The 16,436-nt window shown below is 51.3% G+C and overlaps 1 protein-coding gene and 1 pseudogene across 5 annotated transcripts in view; one reads left to right on the forward strand and one right to left on the reverse strand.

The window, feature by feature from the left end:
- MYO9B (myosin IXB) overlaps nucleotides 1-16,436 on the reverse strand; it is an 88,134-nt gene that overhangs the window by 8,993 nt on the left and 62,705 nt on the right. For 3 of the 5 annotated variants that reach the window (XM_036241969.1, XM_036241970.1, XM_036241968.1), the window contains exons 15-29: nucleotides 16,039-16,152; nucleotides 14,710-14,749; nucleotides 13,651-13,773; nucleotides 12,973-13,053; nucleotides 11,249-11,359; nucleotides 9,571-9,693; nucleotides 8,154-8,303; nucleotides 7,904-8,070; nucleotides 6,337-7,200; nucleotides 5,520-5,592; nucleotides 5,221-5,345; nucleotides 2,404-2,537; nucleotides 1,967-2,157; nucleotides 351-449; nucleotides 66-239 (exon numbers count right to left, since the gene is read on the reverse strand). In XM_036241969.1, the coding sequence (XP_036097862.1) occupies nucleotides 66-239; nucleotides 351-449; nucleotides 1,967-2,157; nucleotides 2,404-2,537; nucleotides 5,221-5,345; nucleotides 5,520-5,592; nucleotides 6,337-7,200; nucleotides 7,904-8,070; nucleotides 8,154-8,303; nucleotides 9,571-9,693; nucleotides 11,249-11,359; nucleotides 12,973-13,053; nucleotides 13,651-13,773; nucleotides 14,710-14,749; nucleotides 16,039-16,152 (2,569 nt within the window). The remainder of the gene's footprint in view (nucleotides 1-65; nucleotides 240-350; nucleotides 450-1,966; nucleotides 2,158-2,403; nucleotides 2,538-5,220; nucleotides 5,346-5,519; nucleotides 5,593-6,336; nucleotides 7,201-7,903; nucleotides 8,071-8,153; nucleotides 8,304-9,570; nucleotides 9,694-11,248; nucleotides 11,360-12,972; nucleotides 13,054-13,650; nucleotides 13,774-14,709; nucleotides 14,750-16,038; nucleotides 16,153-16,436) is intronic. The other 2 variants (XM_036241972.1, XM_036241971.1) reach the window with 1 other exon arrangement.
- Nucleotides 3,046-3,813, forward strand: LOC118616416 (annotated as a pseudogene).

The raw sequence follows: 16,436 nt of genomic DNA on the forward strand, positions 1-16,436 counted from the left end.
CCTTCTCCAGCCAGCTCCCCACACCATGCTGACACCCTGCCCACACTCAGAGTGGCATCACCTACCTTGGGCAGTTCAAAATCATTCTTGGTATGACTTCGGGTGAACTCGTCCAGCAGTGACTGGAAGAGGTTGAGGACCAGGTTGGGGTCCTTCTCACCACGCTCGGCTGCAAGGTTGCTCACAACAATCTGGTAGTTCTCCATCAGGTCCTTATAGCCGACGTGGATCTTCCCGTTCTGCAAGGATGGAAGGTGTGACCCCACTGGATAGACTGATGGGGTGGGATAGGGCAAGGTGTATCCTGGGGAAGGCTGGGGCCTTCCACTGGGGCTGGGAGTTACACATACGGGGACAGAGTACATGGTCTTGAGGTTGCTCCTGAATTTCTCTGTGGCCTCGATGAACAAGCTTTCGATAGGAGTCTTCTGGGAACGTAAGTCGTTTATCTGTAGAGGGAAAAGGAGGGAGAGACCCTGTGTCTCTTCAGGCTGGGCATCTGAGCAGCTATCCCCCTGCCCCATCCCAAGCCCTTCCCTGGTTTCCCTGGGCTTACAGGATAAAATCCAGGCCCTCTGGCCAAACCTGCTCTCTCCTGTTCATTTAGTCAAGGTTCAAACTAAACTGTTGACATTTGGGGCTGGATCACTACTTAGGGAAGGGGAGCAGCACTCCTGGTCTTTACCCACTTTACCCACGAGATGCCAGTAGCACCCCCCAATTATGATGACTTAAAACATTTGCAGATGTTGCAAAGTGTCCCCTGAGGGCAGAATCACCACACAAGCACTTGACCCCTGGCCATGCCCCAGGACCAGGGCTGCCTTGAATGGCCTGATTATTTCACGAGGCATCCACCCTTTGCAGGGTCCCTGTCAGCTTGCTGTGCCTCTGAGAAGCTCTCAAATCCTGTTCTGTCTGCTGCGAGACTGTCCACAGCTGGAACAGTGAACACCATGAGGCCATTCACTTCGTTGCACAAGTTAAGTGCTCAATCAGTATCAGCCAAAACACCCAATGCATTTTGTAAAAGCTTATTCTAAATAAAGTAAGAAATTCGTGGCCATGGCTGGGCCACAACTGAGCCACAGTGAGGATGGTGGACTTAGAGAGAGCCTGGTGGCACATAGGTGTATCCTGCCCAGAACATTATTCTGGGTCTCAGTGTTTCTGTTTTCCTGTGTGTGTGAGCAACTGAGGCAACTGCCCCCAAGGGTCACTGCAATACAACAAATGAAGTGTCTTCTAACTGCAGATTTCAAATTTTCTGGCCAGCAGCCACAGGATAAAATGCATCTGTTGGGTACCCGACCTCCACATCTGTGCATGTGCATGTGTGAAGCAATTGCAGCATAGGTTACAACCCCTCACATGGCCCTTGGGACAGGCTCATCCCAGAATCAGACGCTTTGGATTGTAACACGGTTCCACACATTGTATCTAGCCCCCTATTAAGAACCACAGACATTTTGCAGCGAAATGTAAATAAAGTCGGCTCACCATATCCCTGGATTTTGCAACTATAGATTTTACCAATTAGGAACAAAAAAGAAATCCCAGAAAGTTCCAAAGAGCAAAACATGAATTTGCTACATGCCGAGCACTACGCTGAATCCGCATGACTAAGCGATGTGTAGGCAGACCCTGCTGTAGCCCATATGAAAATAGAAGGGACTTGAACATCCCCAGATTTTGGTATCTACAGGGGTCCTGAAACCAATCCCCTTCAGATACTGAGGGAGAACTGTATCTGTGCTGACCAAGATGAATGTAAGTTACAAACGGTCTTGCATGAGGCCAGGCCAGGTTTACAGAAAGCATCAGTTTCTGTGTGTTAGAACTATGCATTTGGACTTCCTGTTTCCAGCCTGCTAAGGTAGCTCTGAAAACTTTGCTAGCTGATGACAGCCATTCTAGGATGGCCCAGATGCCTGTCCCCAGACCCCTTGAACTCTTGCCGGCCTACCTTGTTGAGCAGGAACTCATCCAGGTACTTGAGCTCATTGGCATTGGTGATCTTGCGGAACACTGACTCCCGCCACTTCTCTGACACCGTGATTTTGCCAATCTTGAGGTTTCGGTTTTTCTTCCCTTTGCCTCCTGTCTCTTTGGGGTGCTTCTCGCTAGTGGTGTGGCGGTGCTGGTGGCCTGATGGGGCTGTTGGGAAGGAGTGGCTAGTGAGGGTGAGTTCTGGGGGAAGACACAGGTCAGCCTTTGAAGCACGGTACCAAACACAGAGAGCCAGGACCCCTTACCACTGTAAACTGGGATCCACAACCAGGAAGTGCCTCCAAGGCTGGAAACCAGCCCTGAGGCTGTGTGCCCAAGGCCCCACCTGGGGATGGATGTCTCCAGTGGCCCTAGTGGCTCTGCTGTTCATCCCTGAGACTTCAGGTGACCAACCTTCTAGATTCTTCTTCATGGTGGTGGCTTCCAGCACGACATGCCCAGGGACTGAGTTTTCTGTCTCCTCCATGCCCTCTAGGCTGTACTTTTTATCCTTGTTCTTATGCAGGAAAAGTCTCTTAAATGTGGACCTGAAGGAGAAAGTAAGGGGTTCTGTTTAAGCCTCAGGAAATGAAAACAGATGGGAGGCCAAAGAAAGGGTCATCTTACCATAAAAAGATAAATAACCCTTTTCTATGTTATTGATGGAACTGGATACTACTGAAAATAAGGTCATTTTTCATGACTTGATGGAGGATTCAGGTGAAAAAGCAGATGCTGACTCCATTTTCATATAAAAAATAAATAAAATCACCCTGTCTTCCTCATGTGCTTTGATGGCACAAGGTTAGGGGGAAAAAAAAAAAAGAAAAAAGAAATACTAAGTTGTGTACTGTGGCTACTGATATGTGGTGAGGTGAATAATGGACCCCTAAAAATTGTGTCTATGTGCTAACCCTCAGGGCCTATGAGCATGATCTCACTGGGGAAAAGGGTCTTTGCAGATGTGACCAAATGTGTGTCTCCCCAAATTCATATGCTGAAGTTGATGCCACGTGCCTAATTGTATGCTGCTTGCCAGGTGTCACCTCAGCAATCATGACGGGCTGGGCTTATGAAGGGATCAACGTGCCTTTGGCTAGAGATTTACTACATCTATCCTTAGAAGAGGAAAAGAGCCCTGGCCAGTTTGGTTCAGCGGTTAGAGCGTCAGCCTGCGGTCCTGAGAGACCCGGGTTCAGTTCCCGCTAAGGGCGCGTACCTCGGTTGCTGTTTGTCCCCAGCCCTGGTCGGTTGTGCGGGTGGCAGCCACTCCATGTGTTCCTTCCACATCGATGTTTCTCTCTCTCTCTGTTCCTCTCTCACCCTCCCACTCTACCTGAACAAAAAATGGAAAAATGTCCTCGGGTGAGGATAAAAAAAAAAAAAAGAAGAAGAAAAAAACATAAAAAGAAATGGTTAGCCTGGCCGGTGTGGCTCACTGGTTAGGCATCATCCCATGCACCAAGAGGTCGCTGGTTGGATTCCTGGTCAGGGCACATGTCCAGGTTGTGGGCCTGATCTCCAGTGGGGGGCATGCAGGAGGCGGCCAATTGATGTTCTCTCTAATCAGTGTTTCTATCTCTCTCTCCCTCTACCTTCCTCTCTCCCTAAAATCAATAAAAAAAAAAAAATTAAAAAAAGGGAAAGAAATGACTAGTTCAAATCCAAAACCTTATTTTATGGATGTAAAATGTCCAGTTTGCTACAAGATCCCCAGTTTTCAGCCATGGTCTTTGTGTAGGTTGTTCAACAGCGTTGTGCTAGCCAACAGCAGGAAAGGCTAGACTCACAGAAGGGTGTTCATTTAGAAGAAAGCAACACTGATGATCCACAAAACTTCCTGAATTTGTGTTATATCACAGAAAACCTTATTGGTTCAGTAATTCTAGTTAATCTACCAAGATAATGTAGTTACATTTAATTTTGTAGGTATACAACAGTGATCTCCTATTTTGGTGTCAGTGTTTCAATAAGGTTTTGATTATGGGCATACGCACAAAAAATTCATATGCTGAAGCCTAACCTACAATGTGATGGTATTAGGAAGTGGGGCCTTTGGGAGCTGATTAGATTGTGAGGGTGGAGCCCTCATGAATGGGATTAGTGTCCTTATAAGAGACCCTAACAGCTTGCCCTGGCTCCTTCTGCCATGTGAGGACACAGAGAGGACACTGCCTATGAACCAGGAAGCGGCTTCTCACCAGACACCAATCTGCTTGGCACCCTTGGTCTTGGATTTCCAGGCTCCAGAACAGTGAGAACTAAATGCCTGCTGTTGAAGCTGCTCATTCTGTGGTACTTTGTTAAAGCAACATGAATGGATGAAGACACCTAGTGAAAGATCTCAAGATGAGATCATCTGGATTACCCAGATGGGCCCTAAATCCAACGATAAGTGTCCTTATAAGAGACAGAAAAAGAGCCCTGGCCAGTTTGGCTCAGTGGTTGCAGCATCGGCCTGCAGACGAGTCCCGGGTTCAGTTCCCGCAAGGGGCATGTACCAAAAAAAAAAAAAAAAAGACAGAAAAAGAGATGACACAGGAGAAGGTCAAGTGATGACAGAGGCAGAGATTGAACAAGCCAAGGATGCCTGGAGTCCCTAGAAGCTGAAAGAGGCAGGAAAGATGCTCCCTCCCCTAGAGCCTCTGGAGGAAGCGTGCCCGCTGACACCTGGATTTTGGAGTTTTGGTCTTTAGGACAGTGAGGGAATAAGTTTCTATTGTTTGAAGCCAGCCTATTAGTGGTTCTTTGCCTTGGTGGCGGGGTTTCCCTACAGTGGGGGACTCTGCCTCCTACTACAGCCTGTTCTTCACCTTCCTTGGCCTCTTTGGATCAAAGCTTCCCTGTTCCACAGCCCATCCTCTCTGCCCTGGGATGGAACCATCCAAAGCACTTGGGCAGGAGTTTCTGGGGACAAAGGCTTGGCCTAAATTTTCTATCGGAGGACCCAGGAGGCATTGGAGATAGGAACGGGGTAGCTGGTTCTGATTCCATAAAAAGCCAAGTGGAACTCGTCTGTCTGGACCCAGAGGAGGTGACACAGATTGGCTCTAGGCTTCAGTGGAATCATTTCACCCAGATGCTGCCAGGACGTGGACCCCATAAGGGCCTCTTTTCACAGAACTGCTACTGAGCAAGCACCTGGCTGACTCAGTTTCATAAATGCCATTGGTTTAGACCAGACCACTCTAACACTGGAAGCCTGAGCCCACCCTTAAACCCCACACTCACTTAGAGTCAGCCTGGGGGCCTGGGGACAGCCCTGAGTCTGTGCCAGTCGATGCATCGCCCAGCTTCTTCTTCTGGATGGCTGCCTTCTTTGTGCTGGGTTCGCCATCCACACTCTCCGACAGAGGCTGTGAGAGAATAGGGCTGGGTAAGCAAAGGCAGGTAGCCTCGCTGGAGGAAAGCAAGAGGTCTTTGCATCAGTGTGTGCTCTGTCCACTGATTTCTTTTCTCTCTTAGGCCGCCCTTTGGGGCAGAAGTAAGCCTGGACCCCGAGGGGACAGAGCTGCAACCTGAAGTGTTACCTGAGTCTTGACCTGGGCCATGGCCGGGAGGAGCTTGGAGACGTCACTGGTGGATAATGAAATGCGCCTTTCCCTGCGAGATCACAGAAATGTGGCTTTTAGTGACAAGAAAGAGTTCAGATGTATTTTTGGTTGTTATCAACTGGAAGGTAATGCTATTTGCATCTGGTGGGTGGAGACTGGGGATGCTGCTCTGCAGCCACAGTGCATGGGGCAGCCTCACCCAGAGAGGGAGCTAGCCCCAGGTACTGGCCACTCTTCTTTTCTTCAGCCAAGTGGGCCTCTGGGACAATGGTCTGGTACTTGGAGTCAACAATATTTAGCTAAGTTAGGGTCAGGCAGGGTGTGTTGAGATGTGGGAGTTTCTCCTCCAGCTCCTGAGCAAGTCACCCCCAATCACTGATAAGAAAACTGGGGCCCAGTTTCCTGGGGTGGGGAGTGGAGCCCTTGACCAGAGGGGCCTTGTCTCTTGAGGCCAGGTGCTTTCTGAATGAACACAGCTTATTTCAGTGGGAAACCCCAGGAGTCAGGGTTGTCAAACCCCAGCAAGGCAGCCTCGGGCAGGTGCCTCATCCTTGCCAGACCCCTCTTCCTCCTTCCTTGGGGCCCTACACACCTGGTGTCAGCTCTTGAACATGGAGCTGCTCTCGTGTTTTGGGGACAACTGCACCCCACAATGCACAGGGCAGCCCCACCCAGAGAACAAGCTGGCACCAGGCACTGTCATGTGGGACTGGTCCTGCTGCCAGGTCTTTTGCCGTGAGTCCCCTACACGGCCTGACTACTGGGTTAGGACAAAGGAGGGTGTGGGGCTTACTCTGTGGGTGTGAGGGAGGCCCCCGTGGCCCGGTGCCGCTCACTGAGGTCCAGTGACTGGCTCAGCATAATGCTCTGGCCAGCAGCCGTTAAGTTCTTGCCCCGCCAGAGCTCCACAGCACTGGCCAGCCGCTCGGAGGCCGGGTCTCGGTACCGCTGAATCTGGGTGGAGCCTCCAGGGCTCTCGGGCCTCTCCAGGGCCCTTGGGCCACCACTCAGTTTGCTCTTGTCCTCTGGGTCCTTGGGGGCGGTGCTGGGGGCTGGTATGCTGACCCTGCTGTCCAGAGTCAGGCTGGTGGGCCGTTCCATGCGGTCCTGGGGTGCCTGTAGGGTTTCTCTGGGGACATGGCAGGCTGGTGTGACTTGAGGTGGCCCCTCGGGCTGATTTCTAGGAGCAGAGTTTTCCATCTCTGCCTCTGTGTCCGAGAGGGTTTCATCTTCTCTGCTCTCCTTTCTGTCTTGGGGGAGGTGCTCCTCCTCTGGGGAGACCGTTCCAGAAGGTTCTCTGAGGGCACTCTCGTCCTTACAAGACTGGATGTGTTTGTTCTGGAGTTCCACGTGCTCTAGTCCTCTCTGCCGCCGAGACTCACGCTTCTCCCGGCTGCTGGACACTTTCTCATGAATTTCAGTGGCATTTTTCTGGGATGAGAGAACCTTCTCTGGGTTGGGGCTCTCCTTCTCAGGGTGGAAACTCTCTGCTGGGGGCCTGTGGCTCAGCCACACCGTGGGCTCCAGTGTCGCATGCTTGTCGTCTTCCGACAGTTCTAGGCTGGGCCTACCAGCTGCAGTTTCGTCCCTTGAGGCTTGCTGGGCTTCCCTCTCCTTCTCTTCTGCCTCCTGCTTCTCTGCAATCATCTGGTGGAAGCTGGTGCAAGGAGAGTAAAGGGAGTGGGTTCAGGAAAAAAATGTACCTGCAGCTCCTAGAATCCTCCCAGGTTGTTAGGGGCCTCTGAGCCATGCTCTGGTGGGACCCCCATGCTGCTTACAGGCTGGGGGGCCAGGCACAGTCTCTGGCCCTCAGAGATGCTTCTGGAAAGGTGGAATCTCCTCAGCTAGGAAAGGGGGATACTGGGGAGTGGCCCTGTCCTAGGAGTAGCCCTAGGGTCTACTGGCTAGTTCAGGGGAAACTTCATTAGGTCTGTTGTAGGGAGAGGCCTGTTAAGAAACCCCTGAATTCCATTGGGGCCCCTGGCCCGGCGGACATCCAAGCTCCATATGTGTATGGTGGAAGGGAAGCCCGCTGTGGGCTGGTCCAGGGTGGCCTAAACCTTCCCCTTCTGATTGCAGGTGCTCCACTGACAGGCCTGGGGTGGGCAGGTGCAGGGTTCCCTGGTGGTGACCAAATGCAGCTGATGGTGGTCTGAGGCTTTGCTGTAAGCACCGTCCACCAGCCCTGGGATGTCTCTCTGGGGATTTGTGTGGCCAGATGGCTAGATTCCCACCAGTCCCTTCCCAGCCTCCCTACATTCAGAATGGTATTCTGACACTTCTACCTGTATCTCAGGCAGCTTTAGGATAAGTAAACTTTCTGGCTTCTGGAACATTTGGCAGGGCCCTGTTCTGCTTACCTTTTGCGCTGCAGGTGCCCCCGGCAGAGGCTCTGCAGGCGGATGATACTCTGTCTCTGGCGCTGGTAGGCCACCCGATGCCGGTAGCCCCTCCACGTGGCCTGGAGGTAAACAGCTGCCTGTGTCCTCTCCAGAGCCCGTCGAACGCAGTAGGATCGCCAGCAGGCCTGAGAGCAGGGCAGGTGTTCAGAGGCCAGGCATGAGCCACCCTGGCCACCTCCACACCTAGGCTTTTCAGCTCATGCGATACCTGGATGGTGATGGCTGCCTGCCTCATCTGTAGAAAGTGCCGGCGTTCCAGCACCATCCGGAACCAGCTCTGTAGGAGCAGGATCTTCCGTAAGACCTCCCGGTGCAGTGTTTCCTGCAGGGCCTGCCGCTCTGTCTCTTTCAGGAAAACCTAGGGGGCAGACGGACACAGGAGGGGGTCAGCCAGACCCCCAGAAACCCTGAGTCTAGGTTTGCACAGCCACCTTGAGAGTGTGTGCTGACTGACCCAACCAAGGGGAGTGGTTTTTTATTTTTTTTTCCTATTCTTTATTCAGACAGAGCGGGAGGGAGAGAGGGAGAGAGAGAGAGAAACATCGATGTAAAAGAGACACATCGAGTGGCTGCCACCCACATGACCGACCAGGGCTGGGGACAAACTGCAACCGAGGTATGTGCCCCCAGCAGGAACCAAACCCGGGTCTCTCTGGACCGCAGGCCAACGCTCCAACCACTGAGCCAAACCAGCCAGGGCGGGAGTGTTTTTTTGAAATGTATTGAGATACAATTCACATTACATGAAATTAACCATTTAAACAATTCAGCAGCACTTAGACATTCACAATGTTGTGCAACCATCACCTCTATCTCGTTCAGAATATTTCATCACCTCAAAAGGAGACCTTGTCCCAATGAGCAGTCACTCACCATTCCTCCTTCTGCAGACCCTGGCAACTGCTAATCTGCTTTTTGTCTTTACGGATTTGCTTATTCGAGATACTTCATCTAAATAGAATCACAAACTATGTGGCCTTTTGTGTTTGGCTTCTTTTATTCAGTGTAATGTTTTCAAGGTTCATCCTTGAGTCAGGGCCGAGTAATATTCCACTGTGTAGACAGATCACAATTTGTTCATACATTCAGCAGCTCATGGATACTTGAGTTGTTTCTACCTTTTGGTGATTGTGACTAATGCTGCTGTGAATATGTGTGTACAAGTATTTGTCTGAATATGTTTTTAGTTATTTTGGGTCAATATCTTGGAGTGGAATTGCTAGGTCACATGTATTGGGGAACCATGAAGGTATTTTTCATATTAGGTGGTTATAACAGGGAGTTGACCTTGGCACTTGTTGGACAAGAAGCAATCAACGTACATCCAGTGGTAGGAGAGTTTCTGGAGGGAAGATGAGTGAAAGAAAACTGCCAGACACCACAGTAGTTACTGCCTGGCCCCTGAACACCCTGTCGAATGATGTGATCGTTTATAGCCTACATGTAAGGAAAATGGAAACAGGCCTGATGCTTGAGCCCCAGTGCCATACGTGTACCCTCTGCCTTCCAGGAAGAAATAATGTGCTGGGTCCCAAGAAACACACTTCCTCAGTAGAACCCTTTATTTTTCAGTGTATGACGGCAGGGTACAGGTTTGCAGGCACCCCAGTTGAGGGAATGCTGACCTTGGTTTTTCCGATCTGGTAGCTCTTCTTGTCGACGTTCATCTTCTCCAGCAGGGCAGAGATGACCTCCCTGCAAGGCTGGGTGTTCTTGGGCAACAGCACCTGGAACTGCTCTGTGAAATCCTGAGTGATTTTGGCAGAGAAAGAAGAATCCGCGTAAGCATCACCACCTAAGATGCCAATTCCCTCATCAAGCTGTTTCCAAAGCCAAAACTTAGTTTGATATAAACAGTATTGATAAAGCTAAAATCTTGGAGTTTCTGATAGTCTAAAAGTCAAGAAAGACGGTTGTAGACACAGAGCACTGGATCTTCCAGTCAGTTGGTGAGTGGCTATTGAGGCCCTGCTTGGTGCTGGCACTGTTGGGGATAGTGCCCAGAAAATGGGGCCACCCTTGCTTACAGACTATGGCTCGTTAGAAGGCTAGACCATAACTGGAGGCGTGTGATTCTTAAGAAAACAATTATGTTAAATTTTAAGAGCCAGTCATTAGTAAAACACACTAGCATTTTCTCCCTTTTCTGTAATTTTGTCTTTCTTATTTATATAGGCTCAGAAAGATAATATTTCTTTTTTTTCTTTTTGTTAATCCTCACCTGAGGATATTTTTCCATTGTTTTTTTTAGATGGAGTAGAAGGAAGGGAGGGAGAGAAAGAAACACTGATCAGAGAGACACATTGATTGATTGCTTCCCACACGACCCCAACCAGGGCCAGGGATCGAACCTGCAACCCAGATATGTGCCCCTGTCTGGGAATCAAACCTGTGCCCCTTTGGTCGGTTGGCTGATATTCTAACCACTGAGCAAAACTAGCCATGGCAGAAAGATAATATTTCCATTCTGTGGATAAGAAAACAGAGGCACACCATGATAAAGTTACATCCCTAAGGCCATTTGGGTAAGTTTGAACAGAGATCAGGTGTTGCCACTTCTGGCTTTGGGGCCACTGCTCACTCAGGCACCACACAGCTGGTGCCAGCTAGTGTCATGAACCTGGGGTTCTCAACCTGGGCCATGCTGACCCTTGGGGACATTTGGTGATGTCTAGAAACATCCTGAGTTGTCACAACTTTGGGGCAGAGGGTGAGTGTGCTCCTGGCATCGAGTGGGTGGAGGCCAGGGATGCTGCTCAGCATCCTACAGTGCACAAAATGGCCCCACCATAGAGAACGACTCAGCTCCATGTGTCAGTGGTTCCATGACTAAGAAACTGCTCTATAATTTGGTCTTCACCAATGTGAAGTTACTTGTGATCCCTTGTGTTTTGAGAATGCCCAGGGAGTCATCTCTGAGGTCATCACTTCCCTGGGCCTCAGTTTCTGTATCAGGAAAACAGGGCCCTCTTGCTGCTGATTGGCAGAATAAAAGAACTGGGTATAACAGTGTGTATTGCAGAAGGTGCTCAATAAAGGGCAGAGCTGCACAAGGATTGCTTGTGCAAATCCCTCTTTCTGGCTTGGTTTCACACCTTACATCCTTTAAGGCTTGGGCCTCGATACTTCTGAGGAAACCTGCCCTTCTATGACAAAGAATGATCCAGCGGTGCCAGGTGGAGAAGTGCTGTTGTAAAGTAACCTGATGGGTTCATACTCCTGAGCAGCATTCTCTTTGGAAGCGCGAGGTGTCTGGCCCTGGCCTTCTGCTGTGTCATGGGCAGCCACACATGTTCAGCCTACCTGGAATGTGTACTTGGCACTGTAGCCTGACCTCCGGATCCGCACAGTCTCCAGCATGCCTGTGTAGCGCAGCTGCTGCAGCACCAGCTCCTCATCAAAGCACAGCTCTTTCTGAAATGGGATACAAGCAATCAGGGCAGGTGCCCGTGGCCAGATGTCCAAGCCTGTAGGCGGCTGGGGATGGGGAGCTGTGGGACAAGGTCCTTCCTGTGGGATTCTAGATATGGACATGGTCCAGCACACAACGGGCCCTTGCTGGTCTGGACGGCAGCCATGGGCACCTGAGGATCCACCTTTCCTTGCTCCAGACATGCTTTTTGGAATAGAGATGAGGCCAGTCAGCAGTGGTGCTCAGAGTATTCATTTTTTTTTTTAGAAAACCTGGTATGTGATCTGTTCTAATCCCTAGTGTCCAGGAGACAGATGCCACTCCTTACTGCCTAACTTAAGATAATGTGATGCCAAGAGTTCTTTTCTAAGGGCCCAAACCAAACCTGGGATGAACGTATACTCTGTGTCAGGTATGAGAGTAAGTAATGGGGATTCTACAGAAAGGAGAACACAGTCCGGGGGTGGGGAGCCAGAGGTATGCATGAAGGGGTGGATGCTACCAGGGTCCCTGTGAGAGGTGTCATAGAGAGGGTAACCTGGGCGGAGGAGGAGGGTAAGGAAAGCTGGGTGAAGGCCCAGAGAAGGACGGGGTGGCTGAGGGGCTGACAGGGATGTAGGGGGATACATGCTGCTACAGGGACAATGCTGGCTCAGGGGGCTTTAAGCCTGGAGCTCAGAGGTGTGACCTCTGTGCCAATAGGTATTATTTTAAGTGGATGGAAGGGAGGGAATGGCATTGGGGATGGGGCTGTCACAACTGAGGCTGGTGCTACTTCCAGCATTTGGTGGGCTCTTGGGAGGCCAGGGATGCCATTTAATACCCTACAAAGCACAAGACAGCCCCCCCCCCCAAAGAACCCCCTGCTGGCAGGGCCCTTGCCCAGAGCAGGTATTGATGGAGCATTTCCCGGGTTGCCCAAAGCTGACGAATGGGGGGCAAAGACCTCTGAGACACCACTGGGAAGATGGGAAGGCAGGAAGGGATGAAGAGGAGAGGACACAAGCCATGGTACCTGGCAGGGAGAAGCTGGGCTCTGGATGTTAGTGGAGCATCCCAGGAGCAGGGGAGAGCCAGAAATGGGAAGAGTAAAGGGTATGAGAGAAGAGAGCTGCCAGGGTCTCCTGCTTGGGGGTCACTTGTACCAGAGAGGGAGCCTAGATTCCAAATGGCCCCCAGCAAAGTCCCAGTAGACCCCTGGGGCGAAGGAAGCTGGCACTGAGGGCTGAGCCTGCCATCAGAGCCCCACCAGTGCCCTCTCTTTAAAGGAACTTCTGACGAGCAGCAGGTTCTGTGCTCCTGCTGCACAACCTTGGCCCCTCCCTTCAGGAATACTGTGTATTGGCCACTTTTGGGATGTATCTGAAGAGCACTTGAGACCTGTGTGTCCTCGAGCAAACCTTCTCTGGGGCCCCTTCATGTTCCAGATGTCATCCCTGCTTGTGGTTGCCCTTGCTGCCTCCTGCTGCCTCCCAGCCCCCACTGCTGGCCACGGCACTCTGTCTACGTTCCCAGAACTTACGTGAACACTTGGTTCCTTGAGGCCTTTCCTGTCCCACCCCCCTTGGCCACCAGACCTTGGCCTTCATCTCCCCGAGACATAGGAGCCCCTAACCTTCTCAGCGTTGGAGCGGATGCAGCGAATAAAGAAGGGCTCTGCCTTTCCCAGTGCCTCCAGGAGCTTGTTAAGGGATGTCTGGGGAAAGAGAAACAGGGTGCTTAGCTGAGGCCCCGAGGCATGCCTCTTAGTGAGAGGGGATCCAGGTTGCCTGTCTGCATCACCAGGGAAGCCTGTGCTGATGTGGAACATGGGGGGTTAACAGTTGGGCATTCTGAACAGAGATGGCACTACCCTAGGGAGCCAATGAGGGAGTTGGGGGGATCCCTATGGCTCCCATCTTCCTAGGGTCACCCAGCTCTTTGCCTCACAGCTAGGGAAACAAGGGAAAACATGAGCTAAGGACACAGCTCAGTGGTTACATTAACTCACACGCTGACTTGTGATTTTTAAAAAAACTTGGTATTGTCAACCAGGGGTGATTCTGTCTACCTTGGGGCATTTGGCAATATCTGGAGACTTTTTGGTTGTGTCAGGACTGGAGGATGCTACTGGCATCTGGTGGGTGGAGGCCAGTGATGCTGCTCAACATTCCATAATGTACAGGATGGCCCCATCTGGAAGAAGGATCCAGCCCCAGATGTCAAGCACTGCCAGGGGTGGGAACCCTGGGATAATGATCAGCTGCTGTGTTGAGTTGTTTTGGCTAAACCAGGTGAACATCAGGCCACCCACCTGGAACTGTGCACTGATGCTTGGGGGCTTCTTCTTCTTGTGCAGGTGCAGCAGCGACTTGGTTGTACGGTCGTGCAGGGTCATACTGATGATGAGCTTCAGAGACTTAGAGTCCAACAGGTTCTAGGACAGACACACAGGGTCTGGCCTGCCCTCCTGAGGCCCCAGTGGGCACCAGGAGGCATTGATTCTGGAGCCAGGGCAATGCCCCTGTGGGTAGTAGCTCTTAGTACTGGTTTCACGACTGTGCTACTGGAAAGCGTGGGCAGGTGGGCCTGGCAGGACTGAGCCTGGGCTGTGTCTTGTGAAGGCTGATTACAGCCTTTTTTTGAAGCCCAAGTGCCTGGAAGGCAAGGGCCATGAGCCTAGCCTCTCTGTGCAGCTCAAGGATTGCCGACCCTTACTATTGGCTGACGAGAAGGACTTGCATTGATCCCTCTGCTGACTGTACTAGAGGCTGCTCTTACTCTTTTACGAACTTCATAATCTGTCTGCATGCTGTATGTGGAGGCGAGACATGGCACCTGGGTGCACGTTACCTAGAGTCAGCTGCCGGGGTCTTGGCTGTCCCCACCTGGTGGGACCATCCTGGCTGAAGGGCCTCCTCTCCCAGTATACCCAGGAGGTGTTGCATCTCCTGAAGGTGGCTGGTAGGTAGCTAAAGACCCCTGATGTGGGGTAAGACAGAAGGGTCTGTTGCTTCTGAATAGCATAAACTCTGTGGTGCTGTTCATGCTCCTGGGATCCCCATGGAATAGACTGAGCCCACCTCCTTGCTCGGTCCTACCCCAGTGCCCTCTCAGGCTTTTCCTGGGAGTTCCCACTATACACCACTTATACAAATTCTACTTCTAAGAAACCCAAACAAAGACACCTCTAAATTATCTCAACAGGAGACAGTATTTGGGGCGAGGGGGAGATGAGGGAAAGAGGAAGGAAGTAAGAGAGCCAGAGAAGTTAAAAGCCAGCCCCCTTTCCCCATTTTCTGGAAATGACTTGAGCCAGGTGCTCTAGACAGACAAAAGCAAGGCAGCATTAGACGGCGTCGCAGGTGTTTACCTTTGGAATGATCTGCTTTTGTTTGGTACCTTTATTTTTCCTGTCAAAAATATTAAAAATGGTTTTGTGAACAGAAGGAACATGAGGTCTAGATCTGGGTTAGTTTAGCAAGCCACACCGGGCAGGTTAGATGGAGCGAGAGCAGAGAGAACGGAGAGTTGAGAAGCACAAGTGCAACGAGGCTACCGCCACTGCCTCTCCAAGACTGGGGGGTGCTTGTGCTGTACTCTGTACACAGTGGCTTCCCTGGGTGACAGGAGCATCTGGTCCGGGAGCCACCTGGATGTCCAGGGAGCAGAAGAGGCGGGCTGGTAATTCACACAGCAGAGCATGCATCTGCACAGGGCCAGCTACGGGGCAGCTGCTGGATCTCACAAAACAATGGGGATACCCTGAGAGGAGCTTTGATGGATCCTGGAAGGTCCCAATGCCTACCAGGTGTCCCAGCTCTATTTGCTACACGTTGGCAGATTTGAAGCAGGCCCACAGAACCCCTTCTGGAGCCCCCAGCAAAACACTGAAATGGGGCCTGGGTAGGAAGGAGCACCATTTGAACTTATGCTGGCGCAAAGTTAAAAATAAAAGCCGATCTTTTGGAAACAAAAGAACAAATTTTTTAAAAAGTGCAGCTTGGCTCGTATTTAGGACCAGCTGAGGAGACAGGGCCCCACAGATTTGCACAATGCACGGCTGTGAGGGTTCATGTGTGTCAGGTTTCATTTTAATCCCCATGGGGTGAAATAGGCCTAATAAAAATGTATTTGGAAATGCTCCCTTGAGGGTACAACCTGTGCTTTCGGCCAGCCTCAATTGTCTGGCTGGTGCTATGGGCATGAAAACCATCACCCCTGCTTTGTAGATGAAGGCTGAATGTTTGGAGCACTCAGGCCAGATGGTGAGTGGGAGGCAGTCCGAGTCCAAACCTAGTTTATGTGGTTTCTGGGTCCTTCCTACCATACTGCCGTCCACACAAAGCAGGGCCACAAAATCAAACACCCTATTTCCGACAACTTTTTTATGAGCTCAGCAGGAAAAGGTAAGGAAGCAAGCCTTGTTCTGTATGTCTGGAAGTAGAGACTTAGAAACTGTGTTCCTGCGAAGCTGTGCAAGACACCAGGGAGCTGTTGGGGATTTGGGCCACAGCTGACATTGTGGTGGGTGTATTACGAAGGCCATTAAATTAAGCAACTGCTGGTGTAAGAATGGACCCATAAGACAGAGCGCAGCATTTGTAGCAGCTGATTCAGCGTCATGGGTCCCAGGAGCAGGAGAGGCAGTCGTTGCACTTGTGGGTGGGGGGGTGACACCCGCAGCCTTGGGGGGACTCACAGGATGAAGGTGCGGGGTTTCTGGAGCCGACTGAGGGACTGGAGAAGCCTACGGGGGTCCTCACCCTGCCAGGGCAATCCTTTGATGGTCTTGATGATTTGGTCATGCAAATCGCTGAGTGAAGGGGTGGAGGGGCACAGTGACAGAAAGGAGACCAAGTTAGAGCAGTGGGCCCCCCACCTTGAGGTCTCTGGCACAGTCAGGACTATCCCCAGGCCACTGGAGCCAAAACATGCAGCTGGGGCCCTGGCTGGTATTGTTCAGTGGTTAGAGTGTCGACCCAAGGACCAAAGGATCTCAGGTTTTATTCTCGGTCAAGGGCACATTCCTGGATGGAAGGTCGATCCCCTGACCTGGTCAGGGCATATGTGGGAGGCAGGCAATCGATGTGTCTCTCT

This window comes from Molossus molossus, unplaced genomic scaffold (assembly GCF_014108415.1).
Source record: "Molossus molossus isolate mMolMol1 unplaced genomic scaffold, mMolMol1.p scaffold_m16_p_4, whole genome shotgun sequence".
Classification (NCBI taxonomy): domain Eukaryota; kingdom Metazoa; phylum Chordata; class Mammalia; order Chiroptera; family Molossidae; genus Molossus; species Molossus molossus.